We start from the raw sequence: 20,013 nt of genomic DNA on the forward strand, positions 1-20,013 counted from the left end.
CAGTTTTCAAGCCTGCACGAACTATAGAAATCCCCCCAAATGTAGCCCTTCCTTCACAAATACTAACGAGTAAATCTTATCAGACACTGCCTGCCATCATTTTCCACCTAATTCCTCCAAAACCAGAACGACCAGCACTTCAAGTCAGCACCAGCTGACAACACCGCAACTGTAGCACATTTCACTTGAGTCAGCATGGAGGTAACCATTAAGCAACTTGTTTTCTTCAAAAGAGCTGAAGTACTTTCGTATCTGTGCACTTCGAGTACAAAGTGCAGCACAGAAAATTTTCTCATTAAGCCTCATCTGGCTTTAGTCAGGAACAGTAGCAGGCTGCTGGGAACAGCTTCACCCAAGCAAGCAGACTCAAAGTCACCGTTCCCTGCATATACAAATGACCGAGTGGGTAATTAACACCGCCCCCTAAAACACAGCTCTGTGCCAAACTACCTGCAGCATAACTCCAGGTTTAAAACCCAGGACTTCCACAGAGAGCAGTCAACCCTCCGTGCTGAGCTCTCCAAGCGCACCAGGCAGGGCTCCAACCCATTTCTCTCCAACAAGCACTTCGCTTATGGCCCACTCATCCCTTCCCCATCTGCATTCAAGGGCCTCCTGCCTCTCCTTGCACCCCTCAGGCCCCAGCACCTCTGCCCGACTCCTCTACACCGGGGGTCCAACAAAACTACACCTCAACTCCTCAACTCTGCCTGCACTTCTGTTCCTTCCCACCTTGTTCCTCAGACCGTGCATCTCCTCTTAGCACCTCCTCCCTTTTACCTTCTTCATCTCCACACCTCTCTCCCCCTTTTATTCTTTCAGAGTAACAGGGTTTGTAAAACTGCATTGAGAGAACGAAGAGACATACTCTATTACTTGCTCGTAACATGCCAGGTGTTATATTTTCCCAGTTTCACCCCCCCCCCACGCTCCCACTACTTCCTTGATTCCTCATCCGAAACTTTCTGTAACATCTTCTCACTCAAAAGCTTTCTGTTTTACATAACATGTAAAATACCAAATATCGCAAGCTTAGCCAACAAATGGAATTCATTAAAATAACTACGCAAAGCCGTCAAGCACTTACTTAGGAATGACTTTATTAAAAATAAAATTCACTGAAACAAATTCTGAAGTAATTTTTAGAAATAAAGACATTTTCATCATTCAGAAATAGCCATCCATTTATATAAACGTACATTTTTCAATAAGGCATTTTAGATGCTTCCTCCTCCAATTAAAAAAAAGGGAAGGGAAGGATAAATTTACAATACAAATCAAATCTGCTGCCACTTTACTTACAGTTTACCAAAGATGGCAACACAGTTTTGAAAACACAAACATTGCATTGCTATTGTTTAGTTACTTTTGTGGCATCCTACAACAATTTCAGTGCATCTGGAAGCAATGAAAGGCAGGTCCGTATTGTCATTTCCAACAGCATCTTGTATTCAGGCAGACATCGACATGGCTGCACCGTCACATCGCTATTTTGAGCTTGTCACAATACGTGGTGTTTGATTATAGGTAACACCAAAAATTACGCCTTCAACGTGCTATTTGTAGGAGGATAATTTTCAAAGTTGACATTTTAAACTAAATCCAGCAGGCAAGACAAGCACAAATATATATAATTCCAGATACTAGGAGATTACGTGAATCATCTCTTCTTTGGAATCTTTAAAAAATAACAATAAAATACTAAAGCACTTTTCAAATATGTCCTCATGATTAAAAGGACAGATATTTTATATGTCATTAGTTGTACACTAACATCATTATGTGTTTATAGAGGCATTTCAACAGAAAGATAAATATTATCAGCAGTTAACTTTAGCTTTCAAATTAAGCATTTAAGGACTTCCAGTCAAAAATCCCAACTGTACATTATTCATTGGAAAACATAAAGCTAAAGAAATAAATGTTTATTACTCCAATGAAGTCAGCTTTTAGTGCAAATTAATTAGCAATGGTAGCAAACTCACCTTCTTATTGTGCAATTTGGTTTTCAAAAATTTCATACCAAAAAAACAAACAAAGAAACATCCACAAGCATGGGCTAACCTATACAGTAAAAACTTAGATTTTATAAGAACTGGAAGTTCTCACAAAAACAGTGGGGTACCAGACCAAAAAAATTCATTATTCAGAAACTAAGCCATTGTGCTATTTACAACGGCTAAGGAAAAGCTTAATTGAAACCCAAAGTATCTTACAGTCTTTGCTAGGCACGAGTCGGCTTTAACACTATGAGTTAAAAAGTGACAGAAACAGAGCTAATTTAAAGCTTACGGATTGAATTTTCTTCTGCAATTTAGGTTTAAATTCTGCTACAGAATTCCCAATTTCACTTTACAGTCTATTTCACATTCCAGTCTTGTAAACTTGACATCAGAAGCACTGCTAGTATTTTCTGTATTTCCAATACGGAAAAAAAAAACCTTAGAATACATACGTATTTATTTCATTTAATATGAAACTCTGTCAGCTCAACAGGTATATAAAGAGATTTAAGGATTGTTAAGAAAATTATGTAAAGGTTAATTGTTACACATCCCTCAAAGACTACTTTTGACATTTGAGAGATCTTTTTATTTAAATGGCTTTACTGAGTGCCCCGTTCTGAAATACCTAACAGGTTTCCCTGATGCTCGTTCTGACAGTGGTCAACAGCACCAAAATTCTGCATGAGAAAAGAGTAAGGTCCTGTCATATTACTTTTATATGTACTACAGATCTTTTTACTGCATTTGGAAGATACCGAAGAGACATCCTCTATAGTCAGACCTCATGTTTGTCAGATTCCTCATTTTATATGCCTAAGTGTTTAAGACCTACGTCCATAGTGTCATATTGATGCGCATTTGACGCAAGACTCCAGTTCCCAAAACCATAAAGGTTATGGCAGCACTATCCTCACTGCCCGTACAAGAAAATCCTGAGTGCAAGCCCCAGCTTCAGGATTATCCACGCAGAGGTCTCCCTGGTGAGCAGGCTGTTGGTCTCATCCAGGCTGCAGCCAGACAACAAACCTCACTTCTGATGCGGGGATAACAGAGAATGCAAAGTGACAGCACAGATGCAGTCACAAGTATCTGTTTGGCACCAGAGAAAAGAGACTTCTGCTTTGTGCTAGGGAAATCAGCTCTTATGTTTAGGAATAAAACATTTGCGCCCAGAGGCTGCACACTCCTTTCACACCCCCAGGTTAAGAACGTGGTATGTCCAAGGATTTGTTTGACCTCCAAGTGAGCCTGGCATGTGGTTTTTTTTTTTGTTGTTGTTTTGTTTTTTTAAGTTGCTACATGTATGTCGTGTTTACAGTGAGCCCTGACAGTCAAGGAAGTTTGGATCCAGGAATCGGGACTGATTTGATTCAGTCTACACCTATGACTTCCTCACAAGAAAGAATGCTCCAGGGTTAAAATAGTGTCATTTAGTCCTTTGAAAAAAAGATTTGTTGTTATTTAGGCTCTGCTAGAATGTTTCTTTATACAGAAAAGGCTAATACCCTGTTAATCGTTAATTCTTCTGGTATTAGACGATGTCCTTCACATATTTGGTAAGTTAAATGTTCACATTCTGCTTTTACCAAAATAATAATCATTATTCATTAAAGTATCAACAGATGTTTTGGACCATTCTTCCATAATTAACATTTGACAAATGGACAGTATTAGCTTAACAGACAGAGGGCTCAAGCCCAGCAAGTTTTAATATCAAATTGCAAACTATATCGTCAGTTCATCTGTGGAATGCAACAGCTAACCAAAAGAATGTTTTCTTTCCAGAACTGTAAATGGATCTTTCTCACTGATATGAAATGAAAGCCTACACAGTCACCGTTTTTCTGGTAAGAAATTATCAAAATAAGCTGGAAAGAAAATAAAGCTGGAATTAAAAAGAGCAGTATTTCTTTGTTTCATCGGTTGTGACACTGCATCATCTCTTCAAAGCTATTATTTTGAATGGACATGGAGCTAACGTTAGACCAAACCTTCCCTCCATAGATGGTTTTGTCGCATTTTCAGGGTACACAAAGGTAAAACTTTGCATTAGACTTGCAAAAATTAAGAACAGCTCCATTTTTGCCAACTGCTCTCCCATGCACACACGTTTACCTAAAGAACAGTTAGAAAGAGATGTGTTACTGTTTTATGCTGTTGATCCATCTGTTAACACACACGCAACTCCTAGTCTAGCATATCCCAAATGCAGAATTGCTCAAGCTACGAGTAAGTTACAGACTTCCAAAGCTTTGGTCTCCAGTATTTGAGTCTGAATTTTGCTTAGGTTTACTGCTTGACATAAACAGCATTTACACCGTAGGAAAAGTATTGTCAAAGTAAGATTCATCATTTCCCATTTCTGCCTGGCAACTGGAGCTCTGAGGAACCCAACCCATTTTGCAAGCCACCAAATGAAACAATAAAGCAAGCTCTGTAGTAAGTCCCGTGAGTCCTTTTAAATCTCACACCTCTGAGGCCCTATGCTTGAAAAACACCACCGCCCCCAAGCAGCTAATGACTGTGTGTGGATATCTTACCCATTCCAAAAGGAATGAATGCCTCTTTCTTAATTAGCTGGCCATTTTCATCCAGAAATCTTGTTGGCTGAAAGTCATCTGGGTTCTCCCAAATATTAGGATCTCTGTGCACTGACCACAAGTTGGGCACGATCACGCTGCCCTTAGGAATAGTATATCCCTGCAGCACTTTAAACAAAAGCACAAAGACAGAGGATCTGACAAACTGCTAGAAGCACACACAGACAACTTATTAAAAAAGAAGACTAGAAAACACCACAAGAATTAGACAGAACCCCAGCTGTGGGTTGCAAATGTAGCAGGAGCTTGAGGCAAAGGTGACTGCTGCTAGCCTTGCCAGGTCAGCATCACGCAGGCCAGCGCAGCTAGAAAGACACCAAGCTAGGGCAACAGCTCCCTGCAGGGAAAAGGCAGCTGAGAAGCCTCAGTCACGTTACTCTTCTCCAAGGCCTCCTTCAGCGTGCCAATACGACAGCTGCAGCAGCAGTCAGAAATGCACGCTGCTGAGTGGAAGCGTTGTGACCCAGTTTCCTCCCGATCCTGTGCTGCCACAGAGACCCAGCACAGCGAAGATGGAGATAATGAAGAGGGACGGGTTTTGAACTGTAAGCACAAAAGGGTTTTGAAGTGACTAGCCTCATTTCAGCTTGCTGCACCTCACTGTCCTGCAAGCAAAAACATTAAAAAAGCAAATCAATTCAGTACTGGATTTGAAAGCCAAGTACTGCTACCTCCCACTGACTTAAACCAGTTCTCAGCTATGTGTACAAAAACATAGCCAACAAAGAGACTTTGAAAAGAATATTTATTATAGTTTTCTGTATGGTACATGCCTTTCAGCTTTAGCAAACCAGCTACTTGGAATTAGTATTTTCGGACCTCTATGTCAGATAGCCAAAAACAACTCTGCTGTTCAGATACAAAGGTGGCCTCTCAGCTTTTAACTACCACTAAGCACTTTAGTGAACACAAACTGACCTCTGGAAAAGAAACTCTAAATTAGAAAACTTCTGGATGTTAGGTCAGACATGCTGCTTACCTAGGTGAATATCTTGAGCCCACCCACTCTCTAAATGGCATTTTACATACTGAAGTTACACGTCTCAATACATAAATGAGGCCTTTGTAAACTCTCACCAGATGTCCCATCAGATTTTCACCCACAAAAGAAACACTGTACTAACAAGTCTCTACAAATGCTTACCAGTGGTTTCTGAAGCCATTCGAGGAATAGAAAGGGGAACCACTGCAGTCATCCTCTGCACTTCCAAAATGGTTGCCTCTGTGAAGGGCATTTGAGCCTTGTGGGTAAGAGAGGGAACTTTGTCACGTCCTAGAACTGCTTCAATTTCTGCATGAACCTTCTCTATTCAGAGGGAGTGAGAAAAATAAAAAAGACGCACAATACGTGAGAAGGCATAATCTCAATTTCACTTGTCTGTGCTTCATTGTTTACACAGATTTGTCAAAAACGACTGCAAGACATGATTTCCTAGCAGAAATAGCTATGCCAGCAGAAGCCTGCAGAACAGTCTCATTTAAGAAAAAAATAACCAAGCACGATCTGGACAACTGTCCAGAGTACAGCTACTGACAGGACAGACACTGATAGCACTGCTGTATTGCATAAGTACAGGGAAAGTTCTGCTCCAGATCCAACTGTAATAGTAACCTCAGTTTGCCATTTAACCATACAGTAACTTGAATGGTGAAAGCATCAAGTTTCCGGCCAGAATTAAAAAAGAACAAAGAGAGACTGCATGCACTGTGTGCTCCAGCTGGTCTCTGGTCCCTGAAAAAAAGCCAGTTCTCTAAACTGGAAAAGGTGGTGAAGAGATGGGAAAGATTTCAATGCAGTCGCTTTGGATACTCCACTCTGGAGCAGGTATTCTGGTGCTGTTACTGCATGCATTACAGACATGCAACTCGCTCTTGCTGTTTCCTACTTTCTGTTCACAGAACCCAAACTCAGCTACTTCCCAGTTCCCCAGGAAGGCATCAGATGTTCCTTCCCCCACACAGCCCTTCTACAAAGGAAAAACATAAATTCATGAGCTAATCTCCACTCTCATTCTTGTAAAGCAAAAAGGGTCAAAGTATTTGTTTGTCCCTTTCTTCTCACTAAAGGCTCAGCACAAGAAGTTCTATTAAAAGAAGTTTCCAAGTTGCAAGATTTCCTTCGCCCTTGGACTGGATTCTGCTGCTTTTATTCCAGGGAACTTGGAATGTGGCTACACAGCAAAAGACAATCTTGAAAGAGGAGAAGACACCAAAATTAGCCTTTCATCCAAAATAAAAAGTCGGTTTTCATGTTCCACCCTTGATATCCTGAATATTTTGTGGTTGTCCAGCTTCCCTTTTCCAAGATATGGAATCCAGGCTTCTGAGAGTTCAAAGTTTTTGCTCTTCTCTCTCCCTAGTGCCGACTCCAGATTAAATAAAAGCCCAATGCAGAAAGTTTCCTGGTTTCAGAGAGAGAGAAGCACCCCAAAATGCTGTATGGGCTGTGTACAGTGAACATTTGCTGCCACCTATTGGGTTTGCTAGGAAAACAAGTTCTCCTATGAAGAACACACAACAAAAAAATACCTGAACGGTAAGAGGTCTGCTAATGGTGTGGCCCTTGGTACCTGCTCCACTACACTTCATGTATTTAAAAATCTCACAGATCTTCAGAAGTCCAGGGCCAAAACCAAGTCAGGGAACAGACCGAAACAAAGTACTCCCTGCTGCCTCCATCCATGCACACGCAGGAGTGAGCATGCACTCACACATATCCCTCTTCTCTTCCCCATGTAAAAAGAGAAACTGCCTTCCACAGACAAATACATACTCCCTGATTTCCCCCCACCCCAAACAGCCCTTCATTTGCCTGTGCAGAAAGTATCTGTCTGCATCATTCTCTACTGCTGGAAGTTATGCATTTCTTGTATTTCCTGTAGGAAGTAAGACAAACATATTGACAGGGAGAAAAAAAGAAAAAAAAAAAAAAGCAACACCACAAAACCCTTCCAGATATCACTTGTGTAATTTAGAACATATCTAATTCTTGTAACTGCCTATCAAGTCAAGCAGTGATAACCCAGGATCATTAAAAAAACAGAAGAATGAGCCCATGCGATACTGTTTCAAATTTGTCCTTTGTGAACCTTGTCTGCCATATACTGAAGTGATACCCTATTTTGCAACCTTTGCTCAACAGTTTGTGTTGACACAGATTATTTGTACAACAAACTATGATCCTGACCTATTTAAAGAGATTATTCCAGACAGATAGGGGCTGTAAACAATATCTATTTGCTAACTTGTAAAGCAACTGAAGTCCCTGAAAACCTCAAAATCTCAGGTACTTGATAAAAGTATTCCTGGTTTATATTATTCTTAAGTAACTTAAGTTTTACCCTTCTTCCCTCTAGGTTAGCAAGAAATCTTGACAAAGGGAAAATGCTTCACTATTACAAACTGAAGTAGAATTACCCAGGTAGAACCTGTCCATCTTGCCAAGGTTTCCATTCTGCATACACCTGACAATCCGTCTAGTGGAAGGTACTTGCTATGTAGGACTTGAGAAGAAGCTGCTAATAAATTAATAAATCATTTGTTTTATTTTGCTCACATTCAACACGCTAACTTTGCTAAACAGTACTAAAAAATGTTGTCTTTCCAACTACATGTGCTGTACCAAGATGTAGTACAGAAAAATAGTTAACAAAAATGAATTTTTAGTCTTTGTTGATGGAAACTTAAGAAATCCTGAAATATAACTCTAGCAACTACTATTTTAATATTGTAATGTCTCCAATACCACCGTTATTTTTGATATCCACAAGAAACCACGAAGTGTTTTGGACAACTCTATCACAAATGGTAACTTGATTATAGCACCATCAAATAATCTGGGTTGAACCTCTGGAGGTTATCTGATCCAAACTTCAATATCAAATTCACCTCCTTGAGGGCAGACGTTTGCCTTTTTTCACCCTGTCATCTGCAACCTACCCAACTTCCATAACTGTTCCCGGCTGATAGGGTAAGCTGACATCAACCACCTCTCTCAGCTGCGTCCCAGCTGGCCCAGTGGACTTGTGTAAGCCCAATTTGCTTAAGTGGCATCTAATTCGATCCTCCCCTACAGTGGGCAGTGCTTCACTTCCCCAGCCTCTGTCACTAGGGTCAGGAACCTCCCTGCTCACGGAGGCCTGAAAGCAGAGTTTACCACTATATGTTACTACATTGCCACTATAGGCCTGGAATGCCACAATTGCCAAAAAAATGAAAACTAAATCAATAAAAAAGCCAAGGTTCACTTGAGTCGCTTGGAAAAGATAAAGTTGTCCCAAAGCAGAAGAAATACATGGACACAGCATAAAGAGCAGTTTAGATAGTTAGTGTACAGCATTAACCTAAAGATCATCATACCAGAGCAGGGTACCTGTCTTTCTACATACCAGCCTTTCAAGTTGCACATACACGTGTAGTAGCAGCACTCCTAATGACTTCTATAGTACAGCTGTTTGCTTCTGCTTCTGAAAATCCACCTAGAGTTTTACAGTCTGGAATAAAACACCTAGAATAAACTTAGTCTTACCTTGCACATCTGGATAGAGGGACATGTAGAGCAGGCACCACAAGATCGTGTTGGAAGTTGTGTCTGTGCCTGCTATGAACAGGTCACCAATGATAAAAAACAGGTAGTCTTCATTGAAACTGCTCTCCTTGTTGTTCTTTTGCTCTTCCGCATGGAGGAAGTACATATCAATGAAGTCCCTGGGATTTGCTGCATCCAGCGTATCCCTGTGCTGTGCAATTATTTTTTTTAGAAAAGCAGTAATATCTAACTCTGTTTTTCTAAGTTCCCTGAAAGGCCCGAAGGGAAGGTAGTACAGCCACGGGCAGATGTTGACCAGGATCATATAGCTGTTCACACTTAGCTCTAGTGCGCGGGCCATGTTCTTCAGCATCGTCTTGAACTCGACATCTTCATAGTTAAAACGCCTGCCAAAGGCCATGGAGCAGATAACATTGGACACCGCGTTGCGAATAATCGGAAAAGGATTAAATGCATCCTTTCCGTGCTTCAGCATTTCCTCCTTTATGAACTTCAGCTCCTCTATGATCTTAGGCTCTAAACTATGTCTTCCCACTCCAAAATGCCGCAGCGTTGACAGAGAGAATTTCCTTTGTTGCTTCCAGACAGGGCCGTAAGGTGCAAAAATAACACCTGGAAGAGAAAGAAACAGTCTGAAACCAAGCTGTTCTGTTTGCAAGAGGAAACAGTTACCCAGGCCTGCGATCCCCAAGCCAGAAGAGAAGGAAAAGTTACACGGCAACTCTGTCCCAAGCGCTGGGCTAGGAGCTAGAGGAGGAACACAGCTCTCCCAAAACTTCTTTACAGCAGCCCTGGGAAGCCCTGTCCCACGGCAGAGATCTCCACGCTGCAGCCCGTGGAGGAGCCCCCGGTGGAGCAGGGGTCTGGGGGGAGCTGCCGCCCGTGGGGGACCCGTGCTGGAGCAGTTTGCTCCTGGGGGATGGACCCCGTGGGACGGAGCCGTGTGGGAGCAGTTCCTGAAGAGCTGCTGCCTGTGGGCAGCCCCCGCAGGCTCAGCTGGGTGAGGACGGCATCCCGTGGGAGGGACCCCACGGGGAGCAGGGGCAGAGAGGGACCGGGAAGGAGCGGTGGAGACGAAGCGTCAGAGACTGACCGCAGCCCCCACTCCCCTGCACTGCTTGGGGGGAGAACGTAGAAGAAGGTGGATAGGGCAGGAGAGGTGTTTTTAGTTTCTCACTGCTCTAGCTTGTTGGTAATAGGTAATACATTTCATCAATCTCCCTATGCTGAGTCTGTTTTGCCAGTTAAGATAATTGTTGTGTGTTCTCCCTGTCCTTATCACAACCCTTGAGCCCTTTTCATCATACTTTCTCCCCCTCCTTCCCTATGAGGAAAAGTAGTAAGAGAGCTGTCGTGGTAGAGCTCAGCTGCCCAGCTGGTTGGAAGCACCACATATTTATTATAACCAATGTTTTTTCTTTAGCTAAAATCGAAGTAAGGGATACGTGTGCTGCAAATACCCAGGGAAGGTGAAGACAGATTCAGAGCCAACCTGACTTGCATCTCCACAATTTTGGTGCCTCTAGGCACACGTTCTGCGTAATTATATCATTACGAAACACTATTCAACTCCTTAGCTTCATGTAAATATTGCTCATTTACAAACAGAAACATCTCTTGTTAAACTAACAGACCACACCAGAGGTACCGCTGCAAAACCAAAATACACTACCAGCTACCTCTGATGGACTCCTTGGTTAACCTGAGAATGTTTGAAGTCACCAAAACAAGGGCTGGTTTTGCTTTTGTTCTCCTAATGCAGTGACATCATCAGATTTATTTTTTTTTCCAGAAATAAAACATTACTTTATAAAAGCAACATTAATTCTTCTGTCAACAACAAAACGTAATGCTAAGTTTAAATGTAAGAGAAATGGCCACAAGAAATTGGCAACAGGAAGACACACCATTTTTCAACACTTAATGTCACCTATATTTCTACTAAGGCTTCATGTTCATAACCCCTAAGACAAAAAGGAGGATAAACAAATAAGAAATCTATAGATAGAAACACAGAAATTTGCAGATACGCGAGACAGCTGTACCCTGAAGGGTCTGCAATCCCAGAGGTATAATAGTTCAATATAACATAAAGCTGGAAAGCTTTAAAGCCACATTGTCTGACTACATTATTTGTAGTATTAACAATGGACTGAAAAATATAAACACATGACCCGGTTTCAAAAGTCCTAAACAAAATATGCAGAACATTAGGATGAGTCAGTACAAGCTGAGAATCAGCTGCATTTCACTCTCTCTGTACAAACACAATCCTTAAAAAACCTACTCAAATGTCTATTATCTGGCACTTTAAAAACAGAACCCCTTTTCATGTAAAGTTTCCTGGTAGCACTGGTGTCATCAAATGCGTGGAAGGGCCGTGAGAGAACAGGTTTATTTGGGGCTGAATTTGCCCAATCAATAACCAACCTGGCTTTTCAGGGCTTGGGGCTGGTGTGGGCTGTGGTTTTGTTTGTTTACAGCAGCATAGCTAAAATTGTTCTAGTGACTAGCTGCTCTTCCCCTTTCCTCCCTCAGTCCTTGCTGAACTTGTGGGACCTAAAAATACTCATGCACTGTAAAAACTGCACACCACTAAGATTTATCTGACTAATATTGCTAAAGCAGTATCCTTAGCCCATCTCTTTTTTTTTTTTTTAATTCATTTAAAAAAACGCAGCTATGGTACCTGATTGCTTTTTAATAAATACAGTCTAGGTCCCTCACTTTCCTCTTATCTTAATTGGGGTAATTCTAGCGCAGCACAAAATCGAAGATAACAAGTCTCAGGCACTTAACCAATGGATTTTCCTGGCCCTGAAAATAAAAGATAAACCGGTTTCTCAATAGAGTAATCATACTGATAAGCCTCTTGTGCTACCCCTCCCAAACTGAAAAAGGAAAGCAAGTATTCCACAAACACGGAGGTTGTAACGGACCTAAGGATTAAACACGAAGAAACTAACCGCAACATCATCATCGTGTTTAAGCTCCCCATGCCCTTCTTTCGCAAACAATAATGAACTCTCTTTGACCTATTAAAAAAACCCAAAACCACAGGGGTATACCCAACTCTGCACGCAGAAGAGCCACCTGCAAACATCTCAGCAACAGTAATGGGTTCAGACCACGTACCTAGGGGACCAAACTGCAGTCGGCGCTCGGCCATCGCCACCTGGGTAAGAACTGGGGGAGCACGCAGTCATTTCACGCCACTGCCAAAGTACCTGCAGCTTCTTCTCAGGGTAAAGCTGAGCTCGCAAAGCCGCAGGACGACAGCCCAGCTACTCCTCGCAGCCCTGCACGAACACCGCCACCGCAGCGAGAGGTCACGCAACCAGGCATCTCGGGCCTTGGGACGCCGTTAGCCGCACGCTCACCCGCTCCGTCTGCAATCCACGCTAAATGCCAGCACGTTCATTAAACGCTGCAATTAAAGGCAACCTAATTCTGCCCTATCTCCCTGCTCCGAGGCACCGCCGCATCCTGCCCCTGTCAGGCAGGGAGATGCTACTGATGTCGCTCAGGAACCTCACGTATTCTTTAATTTTTCCGAAGGAAGGCGAAGCAGGGCCGACAGCCGGGCCCTGCCAGCCTCCCCCCGACCCCAACCCCACCCCCTTACCCTTCTTTCTGGTGATCATGAGGACGATGGGGACGGAGGGGCGGTCGCTGAACACCTCCGCCTTGTGCACCAGCGCCTCCCGCACCGCCCCGAAGGTGTTGAGGACGATGAAGGGGCGGCTGCCCACGAAGAGCCGGAAGATGCCGCCGTACATCTTGGTGAGGCCGGTGAGGAAGACGTGCGGGGAGAAGACGGCGGAGCCCCGGCCGCGGCCCCACACCTCCAGCACCCACCTCCGCAGCAGCGGCGGCGGCAGCAGGGCGAAGGCGAAGTTGCCCACCAGCGGCCAGGGCGCGGGGCCCGGCGGCAGCCCCTGCGGCGCCCCCCTTCGCCTCCGCAGCAGCAGCCAGTAGCAGCCCAGCCAGCACACGGCCGCCAGCAGCAGCTCGGTGGCGGTGGGGACCCGCAGCAGCCACGTCCCCGCCGCCATCCCCTCGGGCGGCGACCCCGCGGCCGCGCTCGGCTCCCCCTAAGATGGCGGAGGCGAGGCCTGCGGCGGCCCGACCGCCCCCGTCTCCCTCCCACCGCCCGCCCCGGGGCCGGGCCGCGCCGCCGTGCGCTGCCAGTAAAAGCCACGAACGACAGAAATGTGCCCGAGGGATTAGTTTTTGGCGGCTCTGGAGGGGTTCTGGGGGGGGCGTCGGTGCCTAAAGGCGACCCCAAGCTTTTACAGGGAGCCCAGAAGCTGGCCCGGTTCAAAAATTAAAGGGGGGGCTGCGGCACGCTGCGCTGAGGGGGGTGGTTGCAAAAGCATTTGTGAAAATACCGACCAAAATCTCCCCAAGGAGGTCTAGGGCACCTATTGCAATGAAGTAGCTCCCCTCTTGTTTTCCTCCTCCTCCAATGTTATAATTTAAGTCAGGTTTGAATAAATGTAAGGAGGTCTGTCTCATAAACAGTCACTGACTTCTCACAGCTGGGAGAAGTGACTCACAGTGACTCAAGTTCAAACACCATTTATCCAAAGTGGCTTTTTTCTTTCTTAATCTATTTTTTATTGGGCTTTAGATGAAAAGCTGAAAGTATAGACCATCCTTCTTTCCCTTACCAAATACTAAAGCTTATAGGTCCCGTGTAATACACCAAATTTCTCCTGTATTCATACAGCCAAGGACTACAAGGAGCACAGCTCCAAATAACTGCTCTTGGTGGACGGATGACCACACAGAAAGGCGTCGTGGGCCTAGACAGTCCTCTTAGAGGGAAGGTGCCTTTAGTTCTCATCCTTCCCCATAAGAAGAACCTGGGCTTTGGGGGGAAGAGGAGTTGGGGGGGGTAGTGCCCTTGTCCCTCTGAAATTACACCTCAAAGCAATTTCTTCCCTAAACTAAAAATTAATACCTACAAAGGGAGGTGGGTGTTGAAAGATGCTAATGCATGCTCTTCAAAACCCTTTGCAGGAGCACCAGTGATTTTACTAAGTGCTTTTCATTCTCCCTCACGAAAAGAGGAAAACACGGGGCAAAATACAAGTACACCACCTGCAAAAGTGACTACCAACAACAACAACAGAGCAGTGCTTGCCATTGGAATTTTTTTTAATAGTTGAACCATTGAAAAAAGATGACAAGCAGCTCTTGGCCAACAGCTGGACTATATTAAAAAGGTTTTATTGCAGTAATACAGAAATTACAGGAATTTTGGACACAGGTAAAGTTTCAAAGGGTCAAGGTCAGGTTTTCTCCCAGCAATTAAGGCAAGTGGATGTAATCTCTAATATCAACAGCAAGCATATCTTTTACTAGCCACTGAGGAAACAAAGTGGTAACTAAGAGCACATTTAAATTAGTGTAAAGTAGAACAGAATGCAGATTTTTTTCATCCATGTTTGGCAGAAATTCAGTGGTTAATTACAACATTCACAAAAAAAAAGGACATCTGTTAGAAAGATACAGCATGAGGTAACATGAAAATTTAGCTGAATTAAGGAAATTTGAATCAGAGTCTCAAGAAAAGCTTTATGTTCTGCAGTCTGAAAATAAACTAAGCTATTCAGCATAGCTGAAAAAAACATTAGTTTGCTTTACATTAGTTTTCTTCACATAAAAGTAATCTAGTCTCACTTCCTTCTCAGCCTTCTCATTTGGGAAGTGACTAAAGAAATCCTCCTTCACCCCATATGCAATTGAAAGATTGGTTTCAGTAGCACATGGACACTTCTGGCTTGCTCAGAGGTTAAATTTCACATGAGTTTTGTTAAAGTATTTTCGTAATTTCAAGGGACTTTACTAATCAAATGTAAACTTTACTCTGAAATATTAAACGGATGTAGAATATTTAAAAATAACAATTGTTGGAACAATAAAGTCAAAGTTGTTCCAAATAAGATTAGAACCAAACAGCCTCATTTTAAAACAAAATTAACAGCAAAATATAACTGATTACTTTCTTAATAACCTATTATATCCCTACAAACTACCTGTACAAGCTTTAGCACTATAATGCTTTTCTTGGAAATCAATCCTCCCTAGTCCCACTATGAGAGGGATAAAAAATAAACAACTCCCATTTACTTATACACTTAAGGAAAATCCATTCCTCAAACTGTTTTGCCCTCGACCGAGTAATCGAAGCATTTGCTGATTCTGCTTTTAACAGGCAAAATCTTCCTGAAACAAGCAAACAACCCCACCAGAGTAAAAAAAATCATTAAGTACTTAAAGATTAAAGAAATATGAATTGCTTTTAACTAAAGATAACCAAATTACAGAATTAAGGCCAAAGCAGAATTGGAAGTTTAAAGTAAGCCCTCAAAACCAATATAATATTCCTTTCTCAAATTTTATCTTAGCCTTTGAATCCTATCAACACTTAGTAATGACTATATAACAGTCAACAGCCTACGTTGTCAACAGCTATATAGTTGCTGTCTTAACACCTATTTTCTCTAAGTCTGGGCTGTGTTTTCATATGCTTTATTTCAGCTTGTAGGCAACCTTTGGATGTTTATTTTTACAGGCACTTTATTTGCAAAAAACTTTGTTAAAAGCACATTGAAGATATTTGGAAGTTCTCTGAGTAAGACTGGTGCACTGGCAAACATTTCTGTAACTCAGAACAGGTGCTAACACTAAAAATCTGCACTAACTAGTCAAGTGCATGTCACATGCTCACAAAGGCTTCATTTTTGCAGGGTGTTTATATATGCAGCCATTTATTTGTTAATATTTTTAATATTGCACTTGTTTTAGTAAATGAAAAAGATAACTAATTTTATCTGAGGCAGTCTGTAATTAAGATGAGAAAGTTATATTCCACTGTGACTTAAAACTGTTGCAGATGACTTCGTTCTCTCTCTGGCTCTTCCAAATTTCCTACTACTAAAGCAAGCACTAAAACAAGCTCTGAGGGAAGTAATGAGACAATACAGACTCTTGTCACTAGATTACCCATCTTAACCAAAAACCCATCTGACTCTGCTTTTTATCCTAAATTGTTTGTTTCTGCTTTAAGTGAAATTACTGGAACATGCTTTGGAAAGACAGAAGTTCCTTAAAATAAATCTTAGAGAAGTTTGTTTGTTTCTTGAAGTAACAAAAGGAAATTATTCAAGAGAACTTATTTCAGTATATAAGAGATAGCAGTTTATTATAACCTTGTGGCGCAACTGCTTTAGAGCAGAGGAGCAGAGCAACCTGCTTGCCCATGTGTACCTGTACGTGCATTGCAGATGAAATTTTTAGCTAGTTTGTATGTTCAAGTATCCAGAAGTGGAATGATTATTCCATACTTTCTCATACATAAATCTCACTTATTTCAGAGGTGGCTATAGTAAAGTTTCCAAATATTACAGGCAGTGCTTTCACTACTGCAAGTTGAAAAGTAAGGAGCTTTTGACAAGAGCTTAAGGGTTTGATTTGTCTCAGAGAGAAGACATAGATACTGCTGCCTGAAGATTCAATTTAAAGTGATTAGGAAGCACATTACCCTTCATTATGTGCAACAAAACAATAACAACAAAGAAAAATATTCTGCAACAGAAGGCACAAGAAAATTTTCTATCTTAAAAGGTTGCTCGTGAAGTTTTAAAATAGTTATAAAGTGACTTGATTTTTCCATAGTCTCAACAGTCTTAGTTTAAGGCTCTTTCACCTTTATTCATAGTCTGACTATAAATTGCCTTGATAATTTTGTGAAGTTACACTTTTGCTCTTTAGATATGGCTACACAAATATTTTTCAAAACCTTCAGCAAGAGATGCACCTACACTAGATAGTAATCACTGTTCTTCTCATACAGTTTTGTCTATTTCACATTCTTTGTCTTCAAGGCTTCAACAATAGTGATGAAACCAGAGAACATTTTTCTTAAATTATTAGCCTATGCCTTAACCCTACCCAATAGTTTTTACATTTTAGACCAAGCTTCAAAAGATTAGCCATCCTAAGTATATATGAAAATTCAGCCTCAGACCTCTAGTCTACACCAATATACACTCCTAACTTCTTCCTGCATTTAAAATATTTACAATTATTTTTTATATAAAATAAATAGAAAAGGGTCATTTATATAAAAAGCATTTGGAACAAGCTTAAAATATAGAGAAATTGCTTTATTGAAAAAGGTGTCAAAACAGCTTTGCTTAATGTTCATGGGTGAGAAGAGAATACCAGCTCTTGATAATTTTCTTAATTTAAGAGATTATTAGCACCATAAATGGACAGATTTTTGATTTTAAAAGACGTGTGTTCATGTAAGTAGTCCAAAATATTGCATAGGCTGACCATAAAAAGTTTCAACTCTTACGTGCCAAGTGAGTAAACCACAGTGGACAAGTTTCTTTAACATTTTTACCAAATTCATGGTCAACAGTGCAAGTGATCATGACAAATAGCACCTTTTCAGATAAACTATAAGATGCTTACATTATTGCTTTTTTTTTTTCTAAGTACAGCTAGTGCAATAGTTTTTTATACAGTGAACATAGATTGCAGTGTCTTACAAATCACAACTCTAGTATCTCATGGCATACAGCAAACTATAACACTGAGTTGTCACCCACTTAACCAGAATTGCTGACATACTAGAAAGTGTCACAATATCCTGAAAGTTTTACAATTTGAGAGCTAACTCTTGCTAATTAGAAACAGCTTGCATAAAAAGGATGTCCAGTTTGCAGACATCAGTAGAAACTGCAGCACAGAAGGTTTAGAGTAGTACCATATTTTAAAATAGCATTATGCTGCATGTGTTTGTAGAACTGGACCCAGAGCCATAAAAAAACCAATTGAAAGCGGCCATATATTGGTATCTAAGCGTGCACACCCCACAGCATTCCTGTATTACCACCTTTGGTTCCTCAGCAGCCACCGACGCTTCTGGCATAGGTTTTCCTAGGCTGGATACATAGCTCCAATTAACATACAAAGCTAGGAATTCAACCTAGGAGAAGTAATACAAGAAAAGCTGTTGGCTGATGACAACAGAACCATATTGCAGTCAAAAGTGATGTCCTGTGTTGTTTTTAAACAGAAACCTCTGGAGTTCTCCGCAGTTCTCCTCAAAGTCAGATGGAAATGGTAAGATCTGCAGCCCACAGATCATTTCCTCTTTTTCTTTCAGGTTCCTGGGTGCCTCACAAAACAGCCAGAACTCATCTTTACCACACTCAGACATGCCCTCCTGAATCAGTCAATAAACCAAAATGAACATGCTAAACATTCACAGAGCAAGAATTTCTCAAAGCAGTTGATTTCTGACAAAGAAGCATGCCCCAGGATGGTAGGTTTTGTACTTGAAAATAATTTCATGTTGCAAGTAGTGTAAAGATGTGTCTGGCAAAAATAGCTTCAAAATTACGAATCAAGCCAAAAGGTTTCTTAGATGTACATCATTCTTCTGCACCACACTATTTAGAAGGTAGTTAATAGAAGCAAGTGAGTAAAGATAGAAGCTCAAGGCAGCTTATGCGAAATGTAAGCAGCATTTTGAATGGCCACAAAATATGAAAAATTGGAATGTAAAACCAGCTTTTACAGTAATAAAGAAGCCCTGATAACAAGTTAACCGAAGTAGAGGAGAGGCTGAAGTTCAGCTGTAGTGTTTAAGGTCCATACAGATATAATTCACTGGGTGGAGTTGCAAGCAAGCAGGGAGATAAATTTCCCCGCCATATTCTTAGCACTCCTACTGTCCCCTAATAATTTAAGAAGTATACAAACAGACCCATTCACTTCAAGTGCAGCTCACACGCTGGACATAATACCAGCTTACATACACTGCAGACTTGAAACAGAGCTCTCCTATAATTGGCTTTACAGTGGTCTGCCTTTTACAAAAGAGAAAAAGGCATGGAAAGGACTGAAGTGATCTTTGCTATGCTTTCTAACTGCTGCTACTTTTGGTGCTGGGCCCTTGGTCTGAAAGAATCCCCAAAGGACAAGCAAAGATGGCTCAGCCTATTATGCAAGTAAAACCCACTCTTTTTTCCCAGTAAAAAGGTAAACCTTTGTTCCACCTCCAATATTGTGTATGTGGAACAGACCACCCTGCACAGGCGTGCTTGGTGCCTGGGTCACCTTTCCGCCTTGAGTTCAGAATTGTTTCTGACCACATTTAATAGAAAAGTCATCTTCAGATATATTTTGGCAAAAATACTTTCTGAAAATTAATCTCAGTTGGCACAAAGTAGATTCCCCTGTAAAATCTTCCCAGTTTCACCAACACTAGAAGACCTTATTATAGAGAAGGCAAATACAAGACCTGAAATTAATATTAGATAGTCATGGTTTGAAGCCATGGATGAGCATTTCTGCTAGAGGAAACTCACACACACAGACTTTATAAGACACCTCAGGCACTGTAGATATAATAGAGCCACATTTTTTCCATTGACGTTTACCAGAACTAAACTCTCTTAGGAACAACCATACAGCAAGCGAAGGACAAATATTCACTGCTCATCTAGAGGAAAGGCAGTGCCAATTGGTAGAGCATCATTTGAAAACACGTTTGAATACAGCTAAGCATAATAGTGTAAATACAGCATTTTTCTACTATGGTATAGTTAAGACTACCTGCAGCATGCAACCAAAGAGTCACCTGAATTGAAAATGTTCTTCCAGCAACAGCTGTTTTGCCCTGTCCTCCTTTAATGGGTTGCATCTTTAAGTGCTAGCCCACAGCAACTAACCACAGAAAGTGAACTTCTTAGAGTATTTGTTAAGTTCCAAGTCCCTAGGAATTAAAACACTTTCACTGAAAATGAGTTGTCTTCTGGTTTTACGCGATAAC

The 20,013-nt window shown here is 41.6% G+C and overlaps 1 protein-coding gene across 1 annotated transcript; it reads right to left on the minus strand.

Moving 5' to 3' along the window:
- Positions 1 to 1,083: 1,083 nt before the first annotated feature.
- On the minus strand, positions 1,084 to 13,302 carry CYP2U1 (cytochrome P450 family 2 subfamily U member 1). The gene is made up of 5 exons (XM_080591045.1): positions 12,781 to 13,302; positions 9,135 to 9,767; positions 5,751 to 5,912; positions 4,547 to 4,714; positions 1,084 to 4,121 (listed from the first exon to the last, which is right to left on the minus strand). Exons 1-5 carry the CDS (start codon positions 13,208 to 13,210, stop codon positions 3,943 to 3,945), a joined length of 1,572 nt encoding a protein of 523 aa, XP_080447171.1. The 5' UTR covers positions 13,211 to 13,302; the 3' UTR covers positions 1,084 to 3,942.
- Positions 13,303 to 20,013: the final 6,711 nt, after the last annotated feature.

The sequence above is a fragment of the Anser brachyrhynchus genome (genome assembly GCF_964034855.1).
Source record: "Anser brachyrhynchus genome assembly, chromosome: 4".
Lineage (NCBI taxonomy): Eukaryota > Metazoa > Chordata > Aves > Anseriformes > Anatidae > Anser > Anser brachyrhynchus.